The sequence below is a fragment of the Musca domestica genome, unplaced genomic scaffold (assembly GCF_030504385.1).
Source record: "Musca domestica strain aabys unplaced genomic scaffold, Musca_domestica.polishedcontigs.V.1.1 10, whole genome shotgun sequence".
Taxonomy (NCBI): Eukaryota; Metazoa; Arthropoda; class Insecta; order Diptera; family Muscidae; genus Musca; species Musca domestica.
Window position 1 is genome coordinate 6,165,454 of NW_026712115.1, and position 16,626 is coordinate 6,182,079.

The 16,626-nt window shown below is 33.6% G+C and overlaps 1 protein-coding gene across 1 annotated transcript; it reads left to right on the top strand.

Moving 5' to 3' along the window:
- Positions 1-934: 934 nt before the first annotated feature.
- Positions 935-6,788, top strand: LOC131800558 (troponin C-like). Its single transcript, XM_059125810.1, has 3 exons — positions 935-1,078; positions 1,904-2,330; positions 6,522-6,788. The coding sequence occupies exons 1-3, from the start codon at positions 1,061-1,063 to the stop codon at positions 6,548-6,550; spliced, it is 474 nt and encodes a 157-aa protein (XP_058981793.1). The 5' UTR covers positions 935-1,060; the 3' UTR covers positions 6,551-6,788.
- The last annotated feature ends 9,838 nt before the right edge of the window (positions 6,789-16,626 follow it).

Below are 16,626 nucleotides of genomic sequence, written 5' to 3' on the forward strand. Positions count from 1 at the left end.
ATTATGAACAAATGCCTTCTTATACAACACACTATATTGCAGAAGGTATATTAGGTATGTCATTTCGTTTAGAATTCCACGAAATAATCAATTTAGACCTCACGAAGTGTATACATTTTATTCTATATCTGACTGTGAAAATTTCTCTAGCTTCCAAATTGAAAAGTATTTTGATAAAAATTTACTCAAATGATAATATACACCAACCGGATTATCGACAGATATATTCTATAAGTTTTGACCTAATTTCTTCTCGTTTTTTGAAAAAGTTTGAAATTTTGTAGAGAGTTGTCGATATTACAAACTAATTTCACATTTTTGAAAATTATTATTTTTCATTATCTACAAATTTTCAACGTTTTGCGGAGAAGGAGTGGTCATATATATCCTTGCTGTTGAGAGAAGTATTGAGTCGATAATATATTTCACCTTTTTATCAGAACTCAAAGTTTGGACCATTTATTGGATGGGTACCAGAAAGAATGTACCGATATATTCCATTTTCACCCTTGCTAAGCCACATCGGAATATTTTCAATGAGGCACATTTTGACTTTACCCAATAAATTATTTCCTCTGAATAAAAACTGTCTTAAGAAGAGCAAAAAGTAAGTTTTCCATCGATTAATTTCGAGAAATGGGAATCGATGCAACGCCTCTGTCTAAACCAGAGAAAACTTAAGAAAAACAATAAAACGCATTTCTTCGTGTTATTTGTTATTGTTGCTTCCGACGAAATTCTGACGAAATGTATTTGCATGTGTGTGTGTATTGGAAAATCTTTTGTTTTTGGAATGTCCAACAACACCGCTTTTCTTTTATTGTTGTGTTCACATTGTGAAAATGTCTGAGTATTTCCATGTGTGTATGCATGTATGTGTTGGGGTATACGATTAATATGTTTATGTTGGGAGGGGGTGGAAACATTTTTCTGATCGAAAGAAAACTCATCCTCTTAGCGGCGGTAAAATCACAAAAATTAGTTGAACAACAAACACCTAAGAGGCACATCGGTGATCAATTTTTATCAAAGTTAACTCAAATAAAACAATCCCGCCAACATGGATGATCAATTCATTGTAAGTGTCATGGAATGGTGGAAAATTTAAAAGAAAAATAATTTTGGTGGAAATTGAAAATATTACATGAGAAAGAGGAACTGAAGAAACATTAAAGGATTAATGTAAATCTGTGTAATGTTGATATTCGACCATTATTGGAGTTGTGAAAATCAAATGGGTATAAGAATTTCTTCTGAAAAAAATTGTCTTAAAATAAATAAATCTTAAACGACTAAAAACAACACTAAAATGAACAGCGAAGATCAGATTGTGAATTTAAAACAATTGAAGTTTTTCAAAATGAACGACAATGATAAACTTTTTCGACAATTGCATTTGAATTTTATTGTATCAACTGATTGGCCATCTCAATCCTGCGCATAGATAGTTATTGTGAGACATGTATTTTTGATAAAAGTAATTAAAAAATATTGTACAAAATAAATAAAACACACATGAAATTACTTTCAAAATTAGTTATTGTGAAAAAATTGGATTTTTTAAGTTTCTACAAAATTTTCTGTTGGTCTCTGTAAAATTCGAATCCATCGAATTCGATTTACCACAATCCCTTAAAATAAATTGTTTTATGAAATCATGGGACTCCTAATAACTCCCTCAGACTATGACAGTCCCTGCAAGTATCGAATACGAACGTTACTGCAAAATCCCTTAAATCACACAAATTGTTTTCAGAAAACATAAAACTCCTAATAACTGCCTTAAATACAATCAATTACATTTTATAATTTTTTTTTTAAGATTTTAAAAAACGGTTTTTTTAACAAAAAATAAATGCCTATCATGTTGTAAATAATAAATTTTTTTTTTGCATTTCCCTAGGATGAAGATCTTACCCCCGAGCAAATCGCCGTTTTGCAAAAGGCTTTCAACAGTTTCGACAGCCAAAAGTGCGGCAGTATCTCCACCGATATGGTTGCCGATATTTTGCGTTTGATGGGTCAACCCTTCGACAAGAAGATCTTGGAAGAACTCATCGAAGAAGTCGATGAAGACAAGTCTGGCCGTTTGGAATTCGAAGAATTCGTTCAATTGGCTGCCAAATTCATTGTTGAAGAAGATGCTGAAGCTATGCAAAAGGAATTGCGCGAAGCTTTCCGTTTGTACGACAAACAAGGCAACGGTTACATCCCCACCTCCTGCTTGCGTGAAATCTTGCGCGAATTGGATGACCAATTGACCGATGAGGAATTGGACATCATGATTGAAGAAATCGATTCTGATGGTTCCGGTACCGTCGATTTCGATGGTAAGTAGCAAAGATGAAAGAATAACAAAAACAAAAATGTTTTGAGCAGCTAATTAGTATTTTATGACAAGAGTTGAATGTCTTAATCTGTCAGAAGTGTCTGTGGGTGCCTCATTTTTTCAATGTTTGAATTTTTGTTAAGGCAAACAAAAATTTGTGACATTTTGGCAAAATGTCTATTGTCGTGAAAATGTGCTTTTGTTTGAATGCGAATGACAGCAAATTTTGACACATGATGGATATTTGTCAAATGGTTGTGTCTTCGAAAAATAGCAACGATAAGTGGCTGGGACAAATGGGAAATTGCGTGGCGCCCAACAAATATAGAAAGAAATTGCGCGTTTAATTTTAATTTGTTTTATTGACACACGAAAAAGTTATTTCAAAATACCCAGTTAAGATTACCTACAAGGGTATTATCTTAAATTATATGACTTATAATCCTTCTACGGTTAAAGATGTTTTCAACTCACTTGGGCCACAATATATTAAATGATTGAGAAATCGTTGTCATTATTGTTGTTTCTATAAAAATAACGTTTATTTATTAGTGGAGAAAATGGCAATTTTTACCGGAAGATCTGACTATATTTATTCGGGCAAATTAAAATTCAAAATAAATAAAAACAAGTAAGCAAAGGCTACAGTCGAGCGGGGCCGACCGTTGAATACCCTACAACACTATAATAAACGATACAGTTTATATAGGCAAGATACTCGAAAGAATTCCACAAGATATTGTGACAAATAATAAAAGAAAACCATCAGGTTTCGTTCTCTAATTTTCGAATAATAGCAACTTAAACTAATTTGCTCATTTCCAATTTATTGGTAGATGTTGCACTTAAATGGTCTTCCTAGATCTGGAACCAATATTTCCCAAAGACCTATAATCTCTCAGAGGTGGCAAAAGATTAACATTTATTATTGGTTTTTGACTGAAACGCATCTATATCAGATACAGACATTTGACTATATTCTTCAACGAAATCAGCCTTAACGAAATAGTCAGAAGTGCGTCTTTCCTGTATTTGTGAATTCTCCAAAAAGTCACTGGAATGGACATTTTCGTATTTTGTCTACAAAAGTTGGCAAACTCCTTCACACATTGAATATTTTTGGATGGCCATCCAGAACTGCTTGGCTTTTGCAATGTCCGGTAACCCCCATAATTACGACCTGCTGACAATTTTGCAGTTTTTTGGTCCATTTCAACCCCTAAATATATGGCGATCATCTTCAAAAAGAATAGGTTTTTATTCTGACCCTCATCTTATCTCCATGCAAAATTTCGTAAGGATCGGGCCATAAATGCGATCTGTATATGATATCCTGATATCCTAAGTACTTAGTTTTGTTAGCTGTAGAAATATTACCAAATGTTCAAATCAAAATGAAAATATGCCAAAAATATGACAAAATTGAAAAAATATGAGAAAATTTTACAAAATCAATATTTTCATCTTTAGAGAGATATTTTTATGCGATTTTTTCGACGTTTTATGTTTCCTGCCAAGAGGTCATTCTGAATTAATGAGAACTGTCGAAATCAGTTCAGCCGTTCTCGACATATAAGAGATTTTTCAAGCATATCTTCTTTGGTAAACATATATCGCACATATTTTGCTATATATCCGTTTTATTGGATGTTAACATCAATATAAAGATCAGAAGTAACCTTGTCATGGCTTTGTGATTTCGCCGGGATTTAAAATATTCGCGGTTTAATGAAAAATTTTGAATTTTTTCAACAAAAAAGGTATTGTCTATTTTACCCGCTAAATATTATCCGATGACCACCCAAATAGGTAGGCTTCTTGCCAGCCCTAAACTCTAGCTACATGCGAAATTCCGCGTCGATTGGTCTATAATTGCGACCTGTAGAGCAAGTGCAAAATCAGGATTTTTTTCAGTTTTTGGTCCATTTCAACCCCTAAATATTATGCGATCATCACCAAAAGAAATAGGGTTCTATTCTGACCATAGCCCCACCTCCATTTTAAATTTCGTTAAGATCGGACCATAATTGCGACCTGTACAGTGATTACAAATTAACATGGACAGACGGACAGACGGACAGACGGACGGACGGACATACATAGCTAGATCGACTCAGCTCGGCGAGATAGGAAGATCCATATATACTTTCCTATGTGGGAAATCAATATTTCGTGGTGTTACATAATTTTTGGGCCAATCAAACTTATAATACCCCCAACACATAGTGTTGTAGGGTATAATAAAATAAAATTGAATTTTTAAAACTTTTATATGAATACCAGCAAGTTCCAACTAATTCTTCAGCGAAAAGTCCACCTTAAAAATTTAAATTATTTCCAACAGTTCGTGTTAGGGCATTTTAGTACCCAAAATTCACAAATTTTCAGACCTTCAAGGTTTTATTTTTTTTTTAAGTTGTTCCTAGTTCTGAAAGACTAATAGGAAAATGTTTAGCCTCAACACCAAAAATGTCTTCAAAATCTTTCGTTTTGAAGTTTACTGAGGAGAATATTAGTAACACCATTGCACAATGGACCCAACAATTATTGTCCACCAGACCTCCACACCAGAGACCTCAATTTGAAATTTCGGAGTTCTAGCACAATACATTCACTCAATATTATAATAAACATTTCCAAACCCATCCCCATATATCAATTCCAGATACCAATAGAGGCCTAAAAATCAATTTTGAGGATTCCAGTCCTATCCTTTCATCCAATACATTTCGTACTTAGTACTTTTCAGACAAAATACTATACATGTTTACTACTTTTCGGATAAAATAGTACTCATTTTCAAAAACAACTTCATGTCTCAATTTAAGATGCCAACAGAGACCTCAATATCAAATTTAAAGATTAAAGCCCTATCTTTAACCCAATTCCAAATTTGGTACAATTCAGTATTTTTCGTACACTTATAGTACACATTGTCAAAACCACCTTCATATGTCCAGGCTACATATGAACCGCGACCTCAATATCAAATTTCAAATTTCAAGCACTATCACCCAATACCAAATTGTACCAAATATAGTGCTCCTAAGTACGTTTCGTGCACTTGTAGTACACATTTCCAAAACTATCTCTTTGTCACAAACCTACCACCAACAGGGATCTCAATACAAAATTTCAAAATTTCAGGTTTATTCGTTCACCTTATTCCAAACTGTTCCAAATTTAGTACCATTTGCTACAACAGTTCGTACATTTTATTCACACTTCCAAAACCACCATCAGATATCAAACATCCTCTCTAATCTTGATTTTCATACCAAATTTCAGGCTTTTAACTCTGTCCGTTAATACCAAAGATTTAGAAGATTAGTACCATTTTCGAACTTTTCGTGACCTAAAAATTCCAAAAACCCTGCACTATATCAGTGGCTCTCATTCCAAGTTTCAAGCTTATTTAGTTTGTCCAGTATTATATTAGATTTTTAGTACATTTCAGTACATTTCTCGTGCAAAATTTTAAGATTGGTCGTTTCATCTGGGCGTTGATTTAAGATGAGTTCGTCAGTCAGTTATTTCACTACTCTTTTATAGATATAACTATTACCATTAAAGCGCTTCTTTAAAAATGGGTATTAATGAAAAAAAAATTAAACAAATTTTAATTTCCAAAAAAGAAATGATATTTTTCTCAAGCAAAAAGAAAACGAAAATGGTGAACGTTATTTAATATTTCATACTAATCTCACCATGTCTAGCGAAATAGAAAAAAAAAAAAAAACACCAGCAACTTGCCAAAATGACAAATTGTCCATATCCATAACAAATAGAACTAAATATTTTTCTATTCCAAAAACAAAACAAAAAATTAGAACAAATGGAAAACACTATAATTTTTGAGACGGCTAGATAGAGATATTGAGGTTATTTTTATAGTTGGTTTGACAAAGCACTTACGCAGGCTACCAAATGTTTATCCCCCTGACAAGGAGAAGCAATTTATACACCCCCACATACAGCTTAATACACATAGGCAATGTCAGAGGGCCCAACACAGCACAGCATAACATAACATAAACAAAACATAACAACAACAAATATATAAAAACTAAAAATAATTTTTAGAAAATGAAATACTCACAGACACGCGCACACACACTCATATATACAAACATTGAATAGTTTCCACAATATTTAATCCAAAATATTTTCTTCTATTTTTTTGTTCTTTCAGAATTCATGGAAATGATGACTGGTGAATAAATTCTTTGATTTTGTTTGCTAAGAACAACAACAACAACACCAACATTCTCATTAAATATATATACACACAACAAACACAAAATCAACACAGAAACATCACCAACAAAAACACAACAACAATACACATAGTCAAATTTTATTAATTGTATAATGATAACAACCCCAACAACAAAAACATAATGTAATTATAAAGAAATAAAACAAATTTGTATTTTTTGCTTTTTTTTACTTGTAAAAATATGTAGTTTGATTCCATTGTGTTTGACGGGAAATTAAATTGACGAGTCAGTTCATATAAAGCTAATCTGATCCAATTGAGTTGCTAATGATGTGATCATATTACTGATGATTAGCCATTCTATTACGTCGAATTGTTGGATGTATTCTGCTCAAATTACGATTTGCAAAATTATTACCGATATACAGTCTGATGCCGTTGTCATGAGGGTACATGATTTGAATAAAGCTAAATAGATGGGAATTACGTTTCCTCATATCCTCAGCCTTATGGCAGCAGAGGGTATGTCGAAATAACAGTGTAGGTCTGAAATCCATTTCAGAACCATTGGGGTCGATATAGTCAAATCTGTCTGTCTGGTTAGTGTACACTACAAATTTCGAAACATTTTTGCCACATTTAACTCGTGTTCCCTCCCTCGACAAAAGTTTACATTTTTTAATAATAGTTCCAATTTGACACACGGCAATAATTACAGGGTGAGATAAAAAAACTGCAACTAAGTCAAACGCCATAAATTTTACATTTTTTATTAAATTTTATTGAATGAAAGCAAAAAATGTCGGAAATAGCTTCAAATTTTAGAATGAGTTTAGATTTGTTCGAATTGGTCACCTTTGGCACGAATTATTGCCTTCAAACAGCCAATGAAACCGTCACACGTTGCCCGATTGTTGCTCTGCGGTATTTTGGCCCATTCCCGGCGAAGCGCTTGCTTGAGGCATTTATTCTGATGCCACGGTCGATTGATCGGGTGTTATGGCGGACCACACCATCACCATGGCCAGCGCTTGAGTTCTGGTGGCCAACCAAAGGTGCTCATTTTCAGCTGACCTCTTTAGCAAGTAAACACGATCATTTTGTTTGTTAACAAACTGCTGGACAACGAATTTTTTCTCATCGGAGAAAATTGGGCAGTTCAGCACTTCCGGCCAAGCTAAGCAACTCTTTAGCTCTTTTGAGTCTATTTTATTTCCGTTGCGGTGTAAATTCTTGCAATGTTGATGTTGATGTTGCTGTTTTGTTCCGTCCACTTCCTTGACGTCGGGCTACGCTACCAGTGTTACCAGTAACGAGCGATGGTATGAAACACAAAAGATTTATTCACATTTAAATGCTGATGTGCTCTAACGATAGCCACTTGTGGTTTTCTAGTCAAATATAAAGAAGTCACACTATCCCGCTTAAATTCCATCACGAATAACTCTTTTTCCGGAAAATTCTCACCAAAATGCTTTTGTACGCTTGTAAACAGTATAATGAGCTGTCACTGCCATAATTTTAACAGCTGTCGGACGAGTGGCTTAGAAATGACAGCAGTCTGTAGTCAAATATAGGGAGTTACCGTCATATTGGATCTGAATCAATCAATCAATCAATCGATTCCTTGAATAAATTCCGGTGAATAATGACCCTGTACTGAGAACAGGGAGTTACCATTATATGAAGGATATAAACGCCCCAGCAATTTTCTGCCATAGTATGTAGACCCAATAGAAACATCAAATTCCAAATTTGAAACATTTTTGCTAAAAAGTGTGACACAAATCACCATAACCAAAAGTTATGCCTTTATTTCAGTTCTATGGGAGAATTTTGTGGGGTCTGAACAATTTTCATCAAAAAAAGTAAAATTTTGTCTATTTGGGCTCCAAATGGTTCAACATACATTTCTGACAACTTCAATGGTGTTTTCCAAAAAGTTCACACAATTTTTTTTTACCAAAAGCGATTTGGTCTATTGAGAAACTAAAATGTCAAAGTGCACCCACCATTCATTAAATCAAGCCGTTTTCTTGGAGATCTAAACGAAATTTTACCAACATGGAACTTGCAGGAATGGTTTCTATTCATTGAGATAAAAAATATGACTATATAAATACCTTCGACAATGCTCTTATATGACAACTATACCACAATTTGGATCTAAATATATATTTTTTGATTATCAAAATTCTACCGATATTTGTCTACTTGCGTTAATATGTAGAAGACGGATAAGACGAAATTATAAATTGGCCAAGTTGGTACTTTTAACAATTAAACTGCATAGCATACATCTATTCAGGGCTTTTGAATGAGGAGTAGGACAAAAATAAAAAAATTAGTTTGTCAGAAAATTTAAAATTTTACAATTTGAAGAGATTATTTATTAAATAGACTCCAAACAAAACTTGCCATTAAATTTTCTGATAAGGAAAAGAATTTATGTATACGAAAAGGAGAAAAAATATAATTTCGGATAAGCTTCTGGGAATCTGGCTGCAAAAACTGAACGGAATTTTAATATTATATCTTGTGGGTAAATTTCGGCGTTGGTATCAAGTTCCTCCGTCCTAAAGATTGCATGGCAATAATTGGGTAAGTCCACAAATTAGTTTAGTTATCTATATATGAAAATGAGTTAAAGATGACTGACTGACTGATTCATCGCCACGCCAGTCGAATCGTCTGAAGCTAGATAACTTTTGGAACTAGTAAATGGTACTAGATTTGAAACAGTTTGGTGCAGATGGAGCTGAAAATTTGAAATTTTGAATTGGAGTAACTGCTGGAGGGTAGGTTCAAGGTAAAGAGCTGGGGTTAGAAATTCGTTATAGGTATAGAATTGAGCTGATATTGCTTAAAATTCAAAACTTGGCTTAAGTGTTACTGTATAGGATATTGTACAAAATTGTATTACATTTGGTACAATTTGGTATTGGGCGAAAAGATATAGACGGAAATCTGAAATTTGGTATTAGGTTCGCTGATCTCGCGTAGCCTGGACATATGCAGGTAGTTTCGGGAATATATACTACGTTTGGTATTGGTTGAAGGGATAGAGATAACATTCTGAAATTTGATATTTAGATTATTGATGGTATCTATGTTTGAGATTTGGTGGTGGTTTAGAAATGCATAATATAGTTGTTCAAAAAGTACTAAATGGGGTATTGGGATGGTGAAGATATAGTATATTCAAGTATTAAATTTTACTAGATTTGCTATTAAGTGAATGTTTGTAGTTGGAATCCCAAAATTTGATATAAAGGTCTCAGTTAGTATCTGGAATTGAGATGTTGAGGCGTTTTTGGAAACGTGTGCTATAATTGTTTGAAAAGTACAAAATGGTACTAATTTGGACCACTGTTGTGGTCTAGGTTGCAGATATGTAAATTTGGTGTTGAGTGAATGGATAGAGTTGAAATTCTGGAATTAGATATTGTGGTTACTGTTGGTTTCGAGGGTTTACAGATGGATGTAATGATTTTTATAGAAAAATTGGATATGGATCAATTGTGCAATGGTTTTATTTATATCCTACTCGATAAACTTCAAAATAAATTATTATCAAAAGTTTTTGGTGTAAAATTTTACAATTTTCAAATTATTCTTTCCGAAAAAGGAATGAAAGCCTTGAAAGTCTGAAATTGTTGTTCGATGTAAGAAGTTTCGATTGAAAATGTTTTCAAATTGAACAACTTGGGCAATTTGAGTACTAAAATGGCCTAACACGATCTGTTGGAATGAATCTAAAATTGAAGGTGGACTTTTCGCTGACGAAGTAGCAGGCACTTGCTAGTTATATATACCCACAGTTCTAAGTCAATAGAATGATTAGTATTCTTTTGTGATTAGATAGGATTTTCCATTCTCTAAAAAATAATAATTTTTAAATAATAATAAATTTTTTACTAAACTCGGCTACGAAAAACTATATTTAAGCTTTTGTTTTGAGATCTAATCATCCTTTTTGGAAATGTTTCAAAGAGTCACACATAATTATAATAATTTTTACCATGAACCAAAAGAGCTTTCCAAAAGCCAAAAAGTGTTAGGGAGTATTTTAACAGGCATAAGAAGGCCGAAAAGAAATAGTCTGAAATAGTCCGGAGGACTATCCCAATATCTAATGTTGCATACTTCATTACAGAATGCAAGAGTTGCAACACACTCGATGTATGCGGCATGTTGTTTAAGATGTTACTATATATCTCAGAGTGTATTTATTCTGTTATTCTGTTTAAATTTTTCAAGCTTTGAAATATAGTTAAGGCCATTGCATCAGTGACTCTTTTGTGATGTCCCACATATATATCGTTATCATATATATATGCGATTTCAAGTATTTTTACGAATTAGCCATACTTATACCCACAACTTGGGAAATTTGTCATACCGAGTGTAACAACTCCAAATATAATAACGTTTATTTATTCATGATCTTGAAATTATAGGTATGTTGTAATTATTTGACGTAGAGTTTCGAAATTAGCACAACAGTTTATGTTGTGTTTATGATGGTTGGTTAATAAGTCTCTGAAACTTTATGTTCCACAAAATTGTCTCAAAATCTGGATAAAAGACATTTTTATTTTTTACAAATTTAGTTTTTTTTTCGTAACTTGTTTCAAATTTTCCTACAATTTCACTGTGCAAATGCGCATTTAACAGTACTCGGATTGTAGATCCAAACCCCAAAAGGTTATCTGGTTGTGAGCCAAACTATTTTAAGGCCTTTATATAGCCTTGACACATATACGAATGGATTCCAATCTTTTGAGATATATTTCGCAATGTTCAATGCAGAGATTTATATAGAGAGCTTTGGCTTTCCTCTCGAATCAAGGGTAAATACAGGTATTTTGAGTTGTTGGCAACTAGAAAGCCTTCTTGTAAAAATGTATGTCCACACTTTCGTAGCACTTATATAAAGATAATGTAAATGCGAACTGATGTAGCCCATCTCAATAACCATCTGCAACAACACTTCCAGTTTTTTATAGCTGAATATAATTGCGTCATTACCTTCCACAAGATAGTTGATTTGCCTATAGATTTTAATTATCTCTAAAAAGGAAGCCAGTAAAGAAAGTCTTAAAGTCGGGCGGTGCGACTTTATGATACCCTACCCCACTTTGCATATTTATTAGAGCTTCACATAACAAAAAGTTTTTAAGGTTATTTGTGAGAACTAAATCATTCCAATTATGACTATAGTTATAATTCCAAAAGGAATTTATATATGAGATGAATATCCTCCTCTGAATCGATTTCTATTAAATTTGCCGAGGCACTTGTGCCTTCTCAAATTGGGCTTTTATTACCCACTTGTTGCACAATTAACTTGAAATCAGATAAAGAGAAAACCTGAACCGATCTCGACAAAATTTGGCAAATGTATTTCAGAGCTGTATTTGATATATTTCCCCGAATGTCGTTACTACGCAGTGCATATTGCGGCTGTGCAGGACAAATTCAACAAATCGGATAAAAAATATGTATATAGGAGCTATAGCTATATCTGAACCGATTTTTACTAAATTGATATACTTGTTTCTTGACTCAATTCGGTCGTAAGTGCCAAATTCCATCCCATTGGGGCTAATTTTACACGTTTGGCAAATCGGACGAAGATATATATAGTAGCTATACCCAAATACGAACCGATCTCGAAAAAAATTAGCAAAGATATTTCTGAGCTGTATTTGATATATTTCCCCAAATATCGTTGTTACAAAGTGCATATTACGTCTGTGGAGGCCAAAAAAACAAATCGTAGGAACAATTTATATGGGAGCTATAGGTCTATCTGAACCGATTTCGATAAAATTTGGCATACTTATTTTCGGGCCTAATCTGGTCGTATGTACAAAATTCCATACTATTTGGTATCACACGTTTGGTGCACAATAAAAGCAAATAGGAGGAAGATATATATGGGAGCTATATCTAAATTTCGTCCAAATTATTTGTGAAAAATTTCACATGGACCTAGCAATAAATGGATGATACGCATTAGTCGACTCAGAATGTGATTCTATGCAGATCTTCAAAAGGAACTATGGGTCTATCTCGTTTCCTTTTGCCTGTTACAAACAAATGCACAAAGATATAATACCCTGACCTGGTACGGGGTATTATCATTTCCTGGTACGGGGTATTATCATTTCCTGGTACGTGGTATTATCATTTCCGTCGATTTTATCATCCCCTCTGTACATGTATTTTTGTTAGAAAATCACATTTCGCTTTTATTGTCTGATAGGGGAAAAACCTAAAGTCGAAGTCTGTTTAAATTGATAGCAATATATTCAGATTTGCATATAGTTCGCCTATATATCTAATTTATTGTGAACCAAATTTATAAAACCTTACTAAGGAGAAAGATATATAATGTTCCATTCGATTTTAAATTGAACTCTAAAGTTGTAATTTTTATTTGATAACTATCATAGTTGGTACCATGGTAGAAGAATTCAGATAGTCGCATCGACACAGCTGCTGGGACAATAAAGTGTCAAACCTATTTTGGAATTGAAAATGTTGAATGAAAATTTATTGAAATTTGTTTAAAGAAAAATTGTTTAAAAATTCACATAGTAAAAGAATCTTTTATTTTTCACAAAACATTAGAAAAATGACACATCAATGTTTCCAACCGTTGATGCATCTACCACGGTTGGTACTCTTCACTTTATTCAAATTCCCAATATAAACGTAAATTTCTTGCGGGCAGCACTGCGCACCAGTGTGAGTGTTGTATAGCCGAGCCATAGCCGCATAAAAACAATAATTGCCATAAATTAATATAAAATCCATTTCAACTAATATATAACGACAGTATTAAAACCAATTTCTACAAAATGCAGTCGATATAATGGTCGTTCTTTGTACTTAAAAACATCCGCCTTAAAGTATACTTTGTATATTTAATTTACAGATTAATATATCGTAAAAATCTCGTAAATATATATCGTAAAAAAGCTTTGCAAACTAATTTTAATATGATCATTTATCCATAGAGGGCACTTTTATTGATTCCAATATCCCAAGTCTACAATAAGTCGTTAATTATTTTCGATAAGTCATTTTAATCGGGATGGTATTTAAGTATATGTATTAGTGCAAAATTTTATAGTGTAGTACAGTATAGTGAAAAATCTTTTATTCTTATACTCTCCACCATAGCATGGAGGGTAACTCCGTTTGTAACACCTCGAAATATACATTTTAGACCCCACAAAATATATATATTCTTGGTCAGTATAAAATTCTATGTCGATTTAGCGATGTCCGTCCGTCTGTGCAAATCACTCTAGCTTCCAAACGAAATAAAGTTGATAAAATTTTAATCAAATGCTTATTAGTCTGCAGAACTTTTTGTGTTGAAAATTGCCTATGTAAGTCCACGTTTTGGTGATTTAAGCGACATTATTCAACGGAAATATTTCTCAATTTGTATTTTATGTTCGTAATGGTTACTACAGCCTATGACAGAAGATTGCCTGTGCAGGTCCACGTTTTCGTATAGCCCCATATAACGGTACCTCCCCGATATTCGGTATTTGATGATTTTAGCTACATTATTCACCGGGATTGTTTCAAATTTGGTGTTTGAAGTTCGTAATGGATACTACAGCTCAGACAGAAAATTGTCTGTGCAAGTGCACGTCTTCGTATAGCCCCAATATAACTGTACTTATCTATATTCGGTATTTTGATGATTAGCTACATTATTCACCGAATTTTTATACCCTCAGCCATATGGCTACAGAGGGTATATATCATTTGATACGGTCAAAACGTGCCTAGTCGAAATAATGGTTTTAGACCCTAGGTCTCTTTGGACCAAATCCGTTTCAGAACATTTGGAGTCGATCTAGAGATGTCCGTCCGTCCGTCCGTCTGTCTGTCTGTCTGTCTGTCTGGCTGGCTGGTGCGCACGATAACTCTCCAAGGGAGGATCCGATTTGGTCCAAACTTGGTACATCGTAATATCTTTGTCATACTTAGATCGAGTTCGGAGATGGGCAATATCGGTCCACTCCTTCTGGTACCTCCCCCACAAAAAGTTGGAATTTGCAAAAAAATTATTCTTTGCACAGAAAGAGAAAGGATAATCCGATTTTGCTCCAACTTTGCAAATCCTAATATTTGCGGCAGTACTCGATCAGGTGTGAAAATGGACAATATCGGTCCACTACATCAAGTACCTCCCCCACAAATGGTCAAAATTTTGAATAATTACAACTCTCATAAAATGTGATGTACGAGTCCGATTGTCTTCAAATTTCACACATCCCAATATTTATATTAAACCAAGGTCTGGTGTTAAGATGGAATATATCCGTCCACTCCTTTTGGTACCTCCCCCACAAATGGTCGAAATTTTCAAAAAATACATATTTTTTGCACAGAAAGAGAAACGATGATCCGATTTTGCTCCAAATTTGCAAGTCGTAATATTTGCATCAGTGCTAGGTCTGGTACGAAAATGGACGACATTGGTTCACTCCTTCAAGTACCTCCCCCACAAATGGTCAAAATTTTGAATAATTACAACTCTCATAAAATGTGATGTACGAGTCCGATTGTCTTCAAATTTCACACATCCCAATCATTTTATTAGTCCAAGGTCTGGTGTAAAGATGGAGTATATCGGTCCACTTCTTCTGGTACCTCCCCCACAAATGGTCGAAATTTTAAAAATATATATTTTCTGCACAGAAAGGTAAGCAATAATATAATTTAAGACATAACGCTCAAAGAAAGCGAAATAAGGATCCAACTCTCTTCAAATTTCACACATACAAGCATTTTTGCTAACACCAGATCTGTTGTGAAGATGCTATATATCTGCGAACACATGCTGGTACCTCACCCACAAAGGGACACAATTTTCAATATTTTTATCTGCCATAAATTGCGAAACAACTCAGCGATTCTTTACAGTTGATTTATCCATCTGCTATTATAATATTTATATCGTATTTATTTAGGTCCGATACGAAATGAACAATATTGACCCATTATTTCAAAACCCACTCCATAGAGGGTGAAGAGGGCTGAGGGTATACATCTGTCGGCAAAACCGACCGATACTTTTTTACTTGTTTTATTCAAGTTTCGCATTTGAGTATTGTAATGGTTTATGACAAAAGTTGCCTATGCAAAAAGTTGCCATTGTTTGAAAATTGCCAAAATCGTTCCAAATGGTGAAACTGCTTTAGGTAGGGGATATATTTACATATTTGAGCTTGTATCCATTATTTTATGTTTAATAATGCTATAAGGTTTCTTAAATAATTCATATTGTTTTTATTAGAAAATTGCGGAACAGCAAAAGGAAAGATGATAAACCAGTTTTGCGCTCATAATAATGATGTGAGAGTGCTAGCTTGTCTGCATTATTTAAGAAGTAATGTTACATGATCTACATAATTTGGTTCGAACTTAGTGTGTACTAAATAAGTCACTAAAGCCATGACGTAGAATTTTATTATATGGTTGATTTAATTACTACTTAAAAGGACAGAAGGGCAAAATTTATCATATTGGTTCGAAATGCACTGTCATTTGGATATTGGTACATTAATAGTGTTTGGAAATCCATCCTCAAAGAGATATTGAGCATTATAAGATATCTGGTGCCAAATATCATTGTTATCGAAAGCATGTTACGAATGTGAGGGACTTAAACAGCAATTTGGATGAAACATATATATGGGAGCTATAGCTATATCTTAACCGATCTCCATAAAATTTGACAGAGGTATTTTCGAGCAGCATTTGATGTCGGGTACCAAATATTATTCTTCTGGAGTGCATATTACGCATGTGAGGGACTTAAACCACCAAATCGGATGAATCATATATATGGAATCTTTAGCTATACCTGAAATGATTTTCTTCAGATTTTTATTTACTCATGCGGACAATAAATGCGACCTGCATTTTTCACAAAGATATTTTATGAAGATCCGAAAAAGTAACTATGGGTCTATTTTCTTCCCTCTTCATGTTACAAACCAATGCACAAAGACATAATACCCTTACCAATATGTGGTGTAGG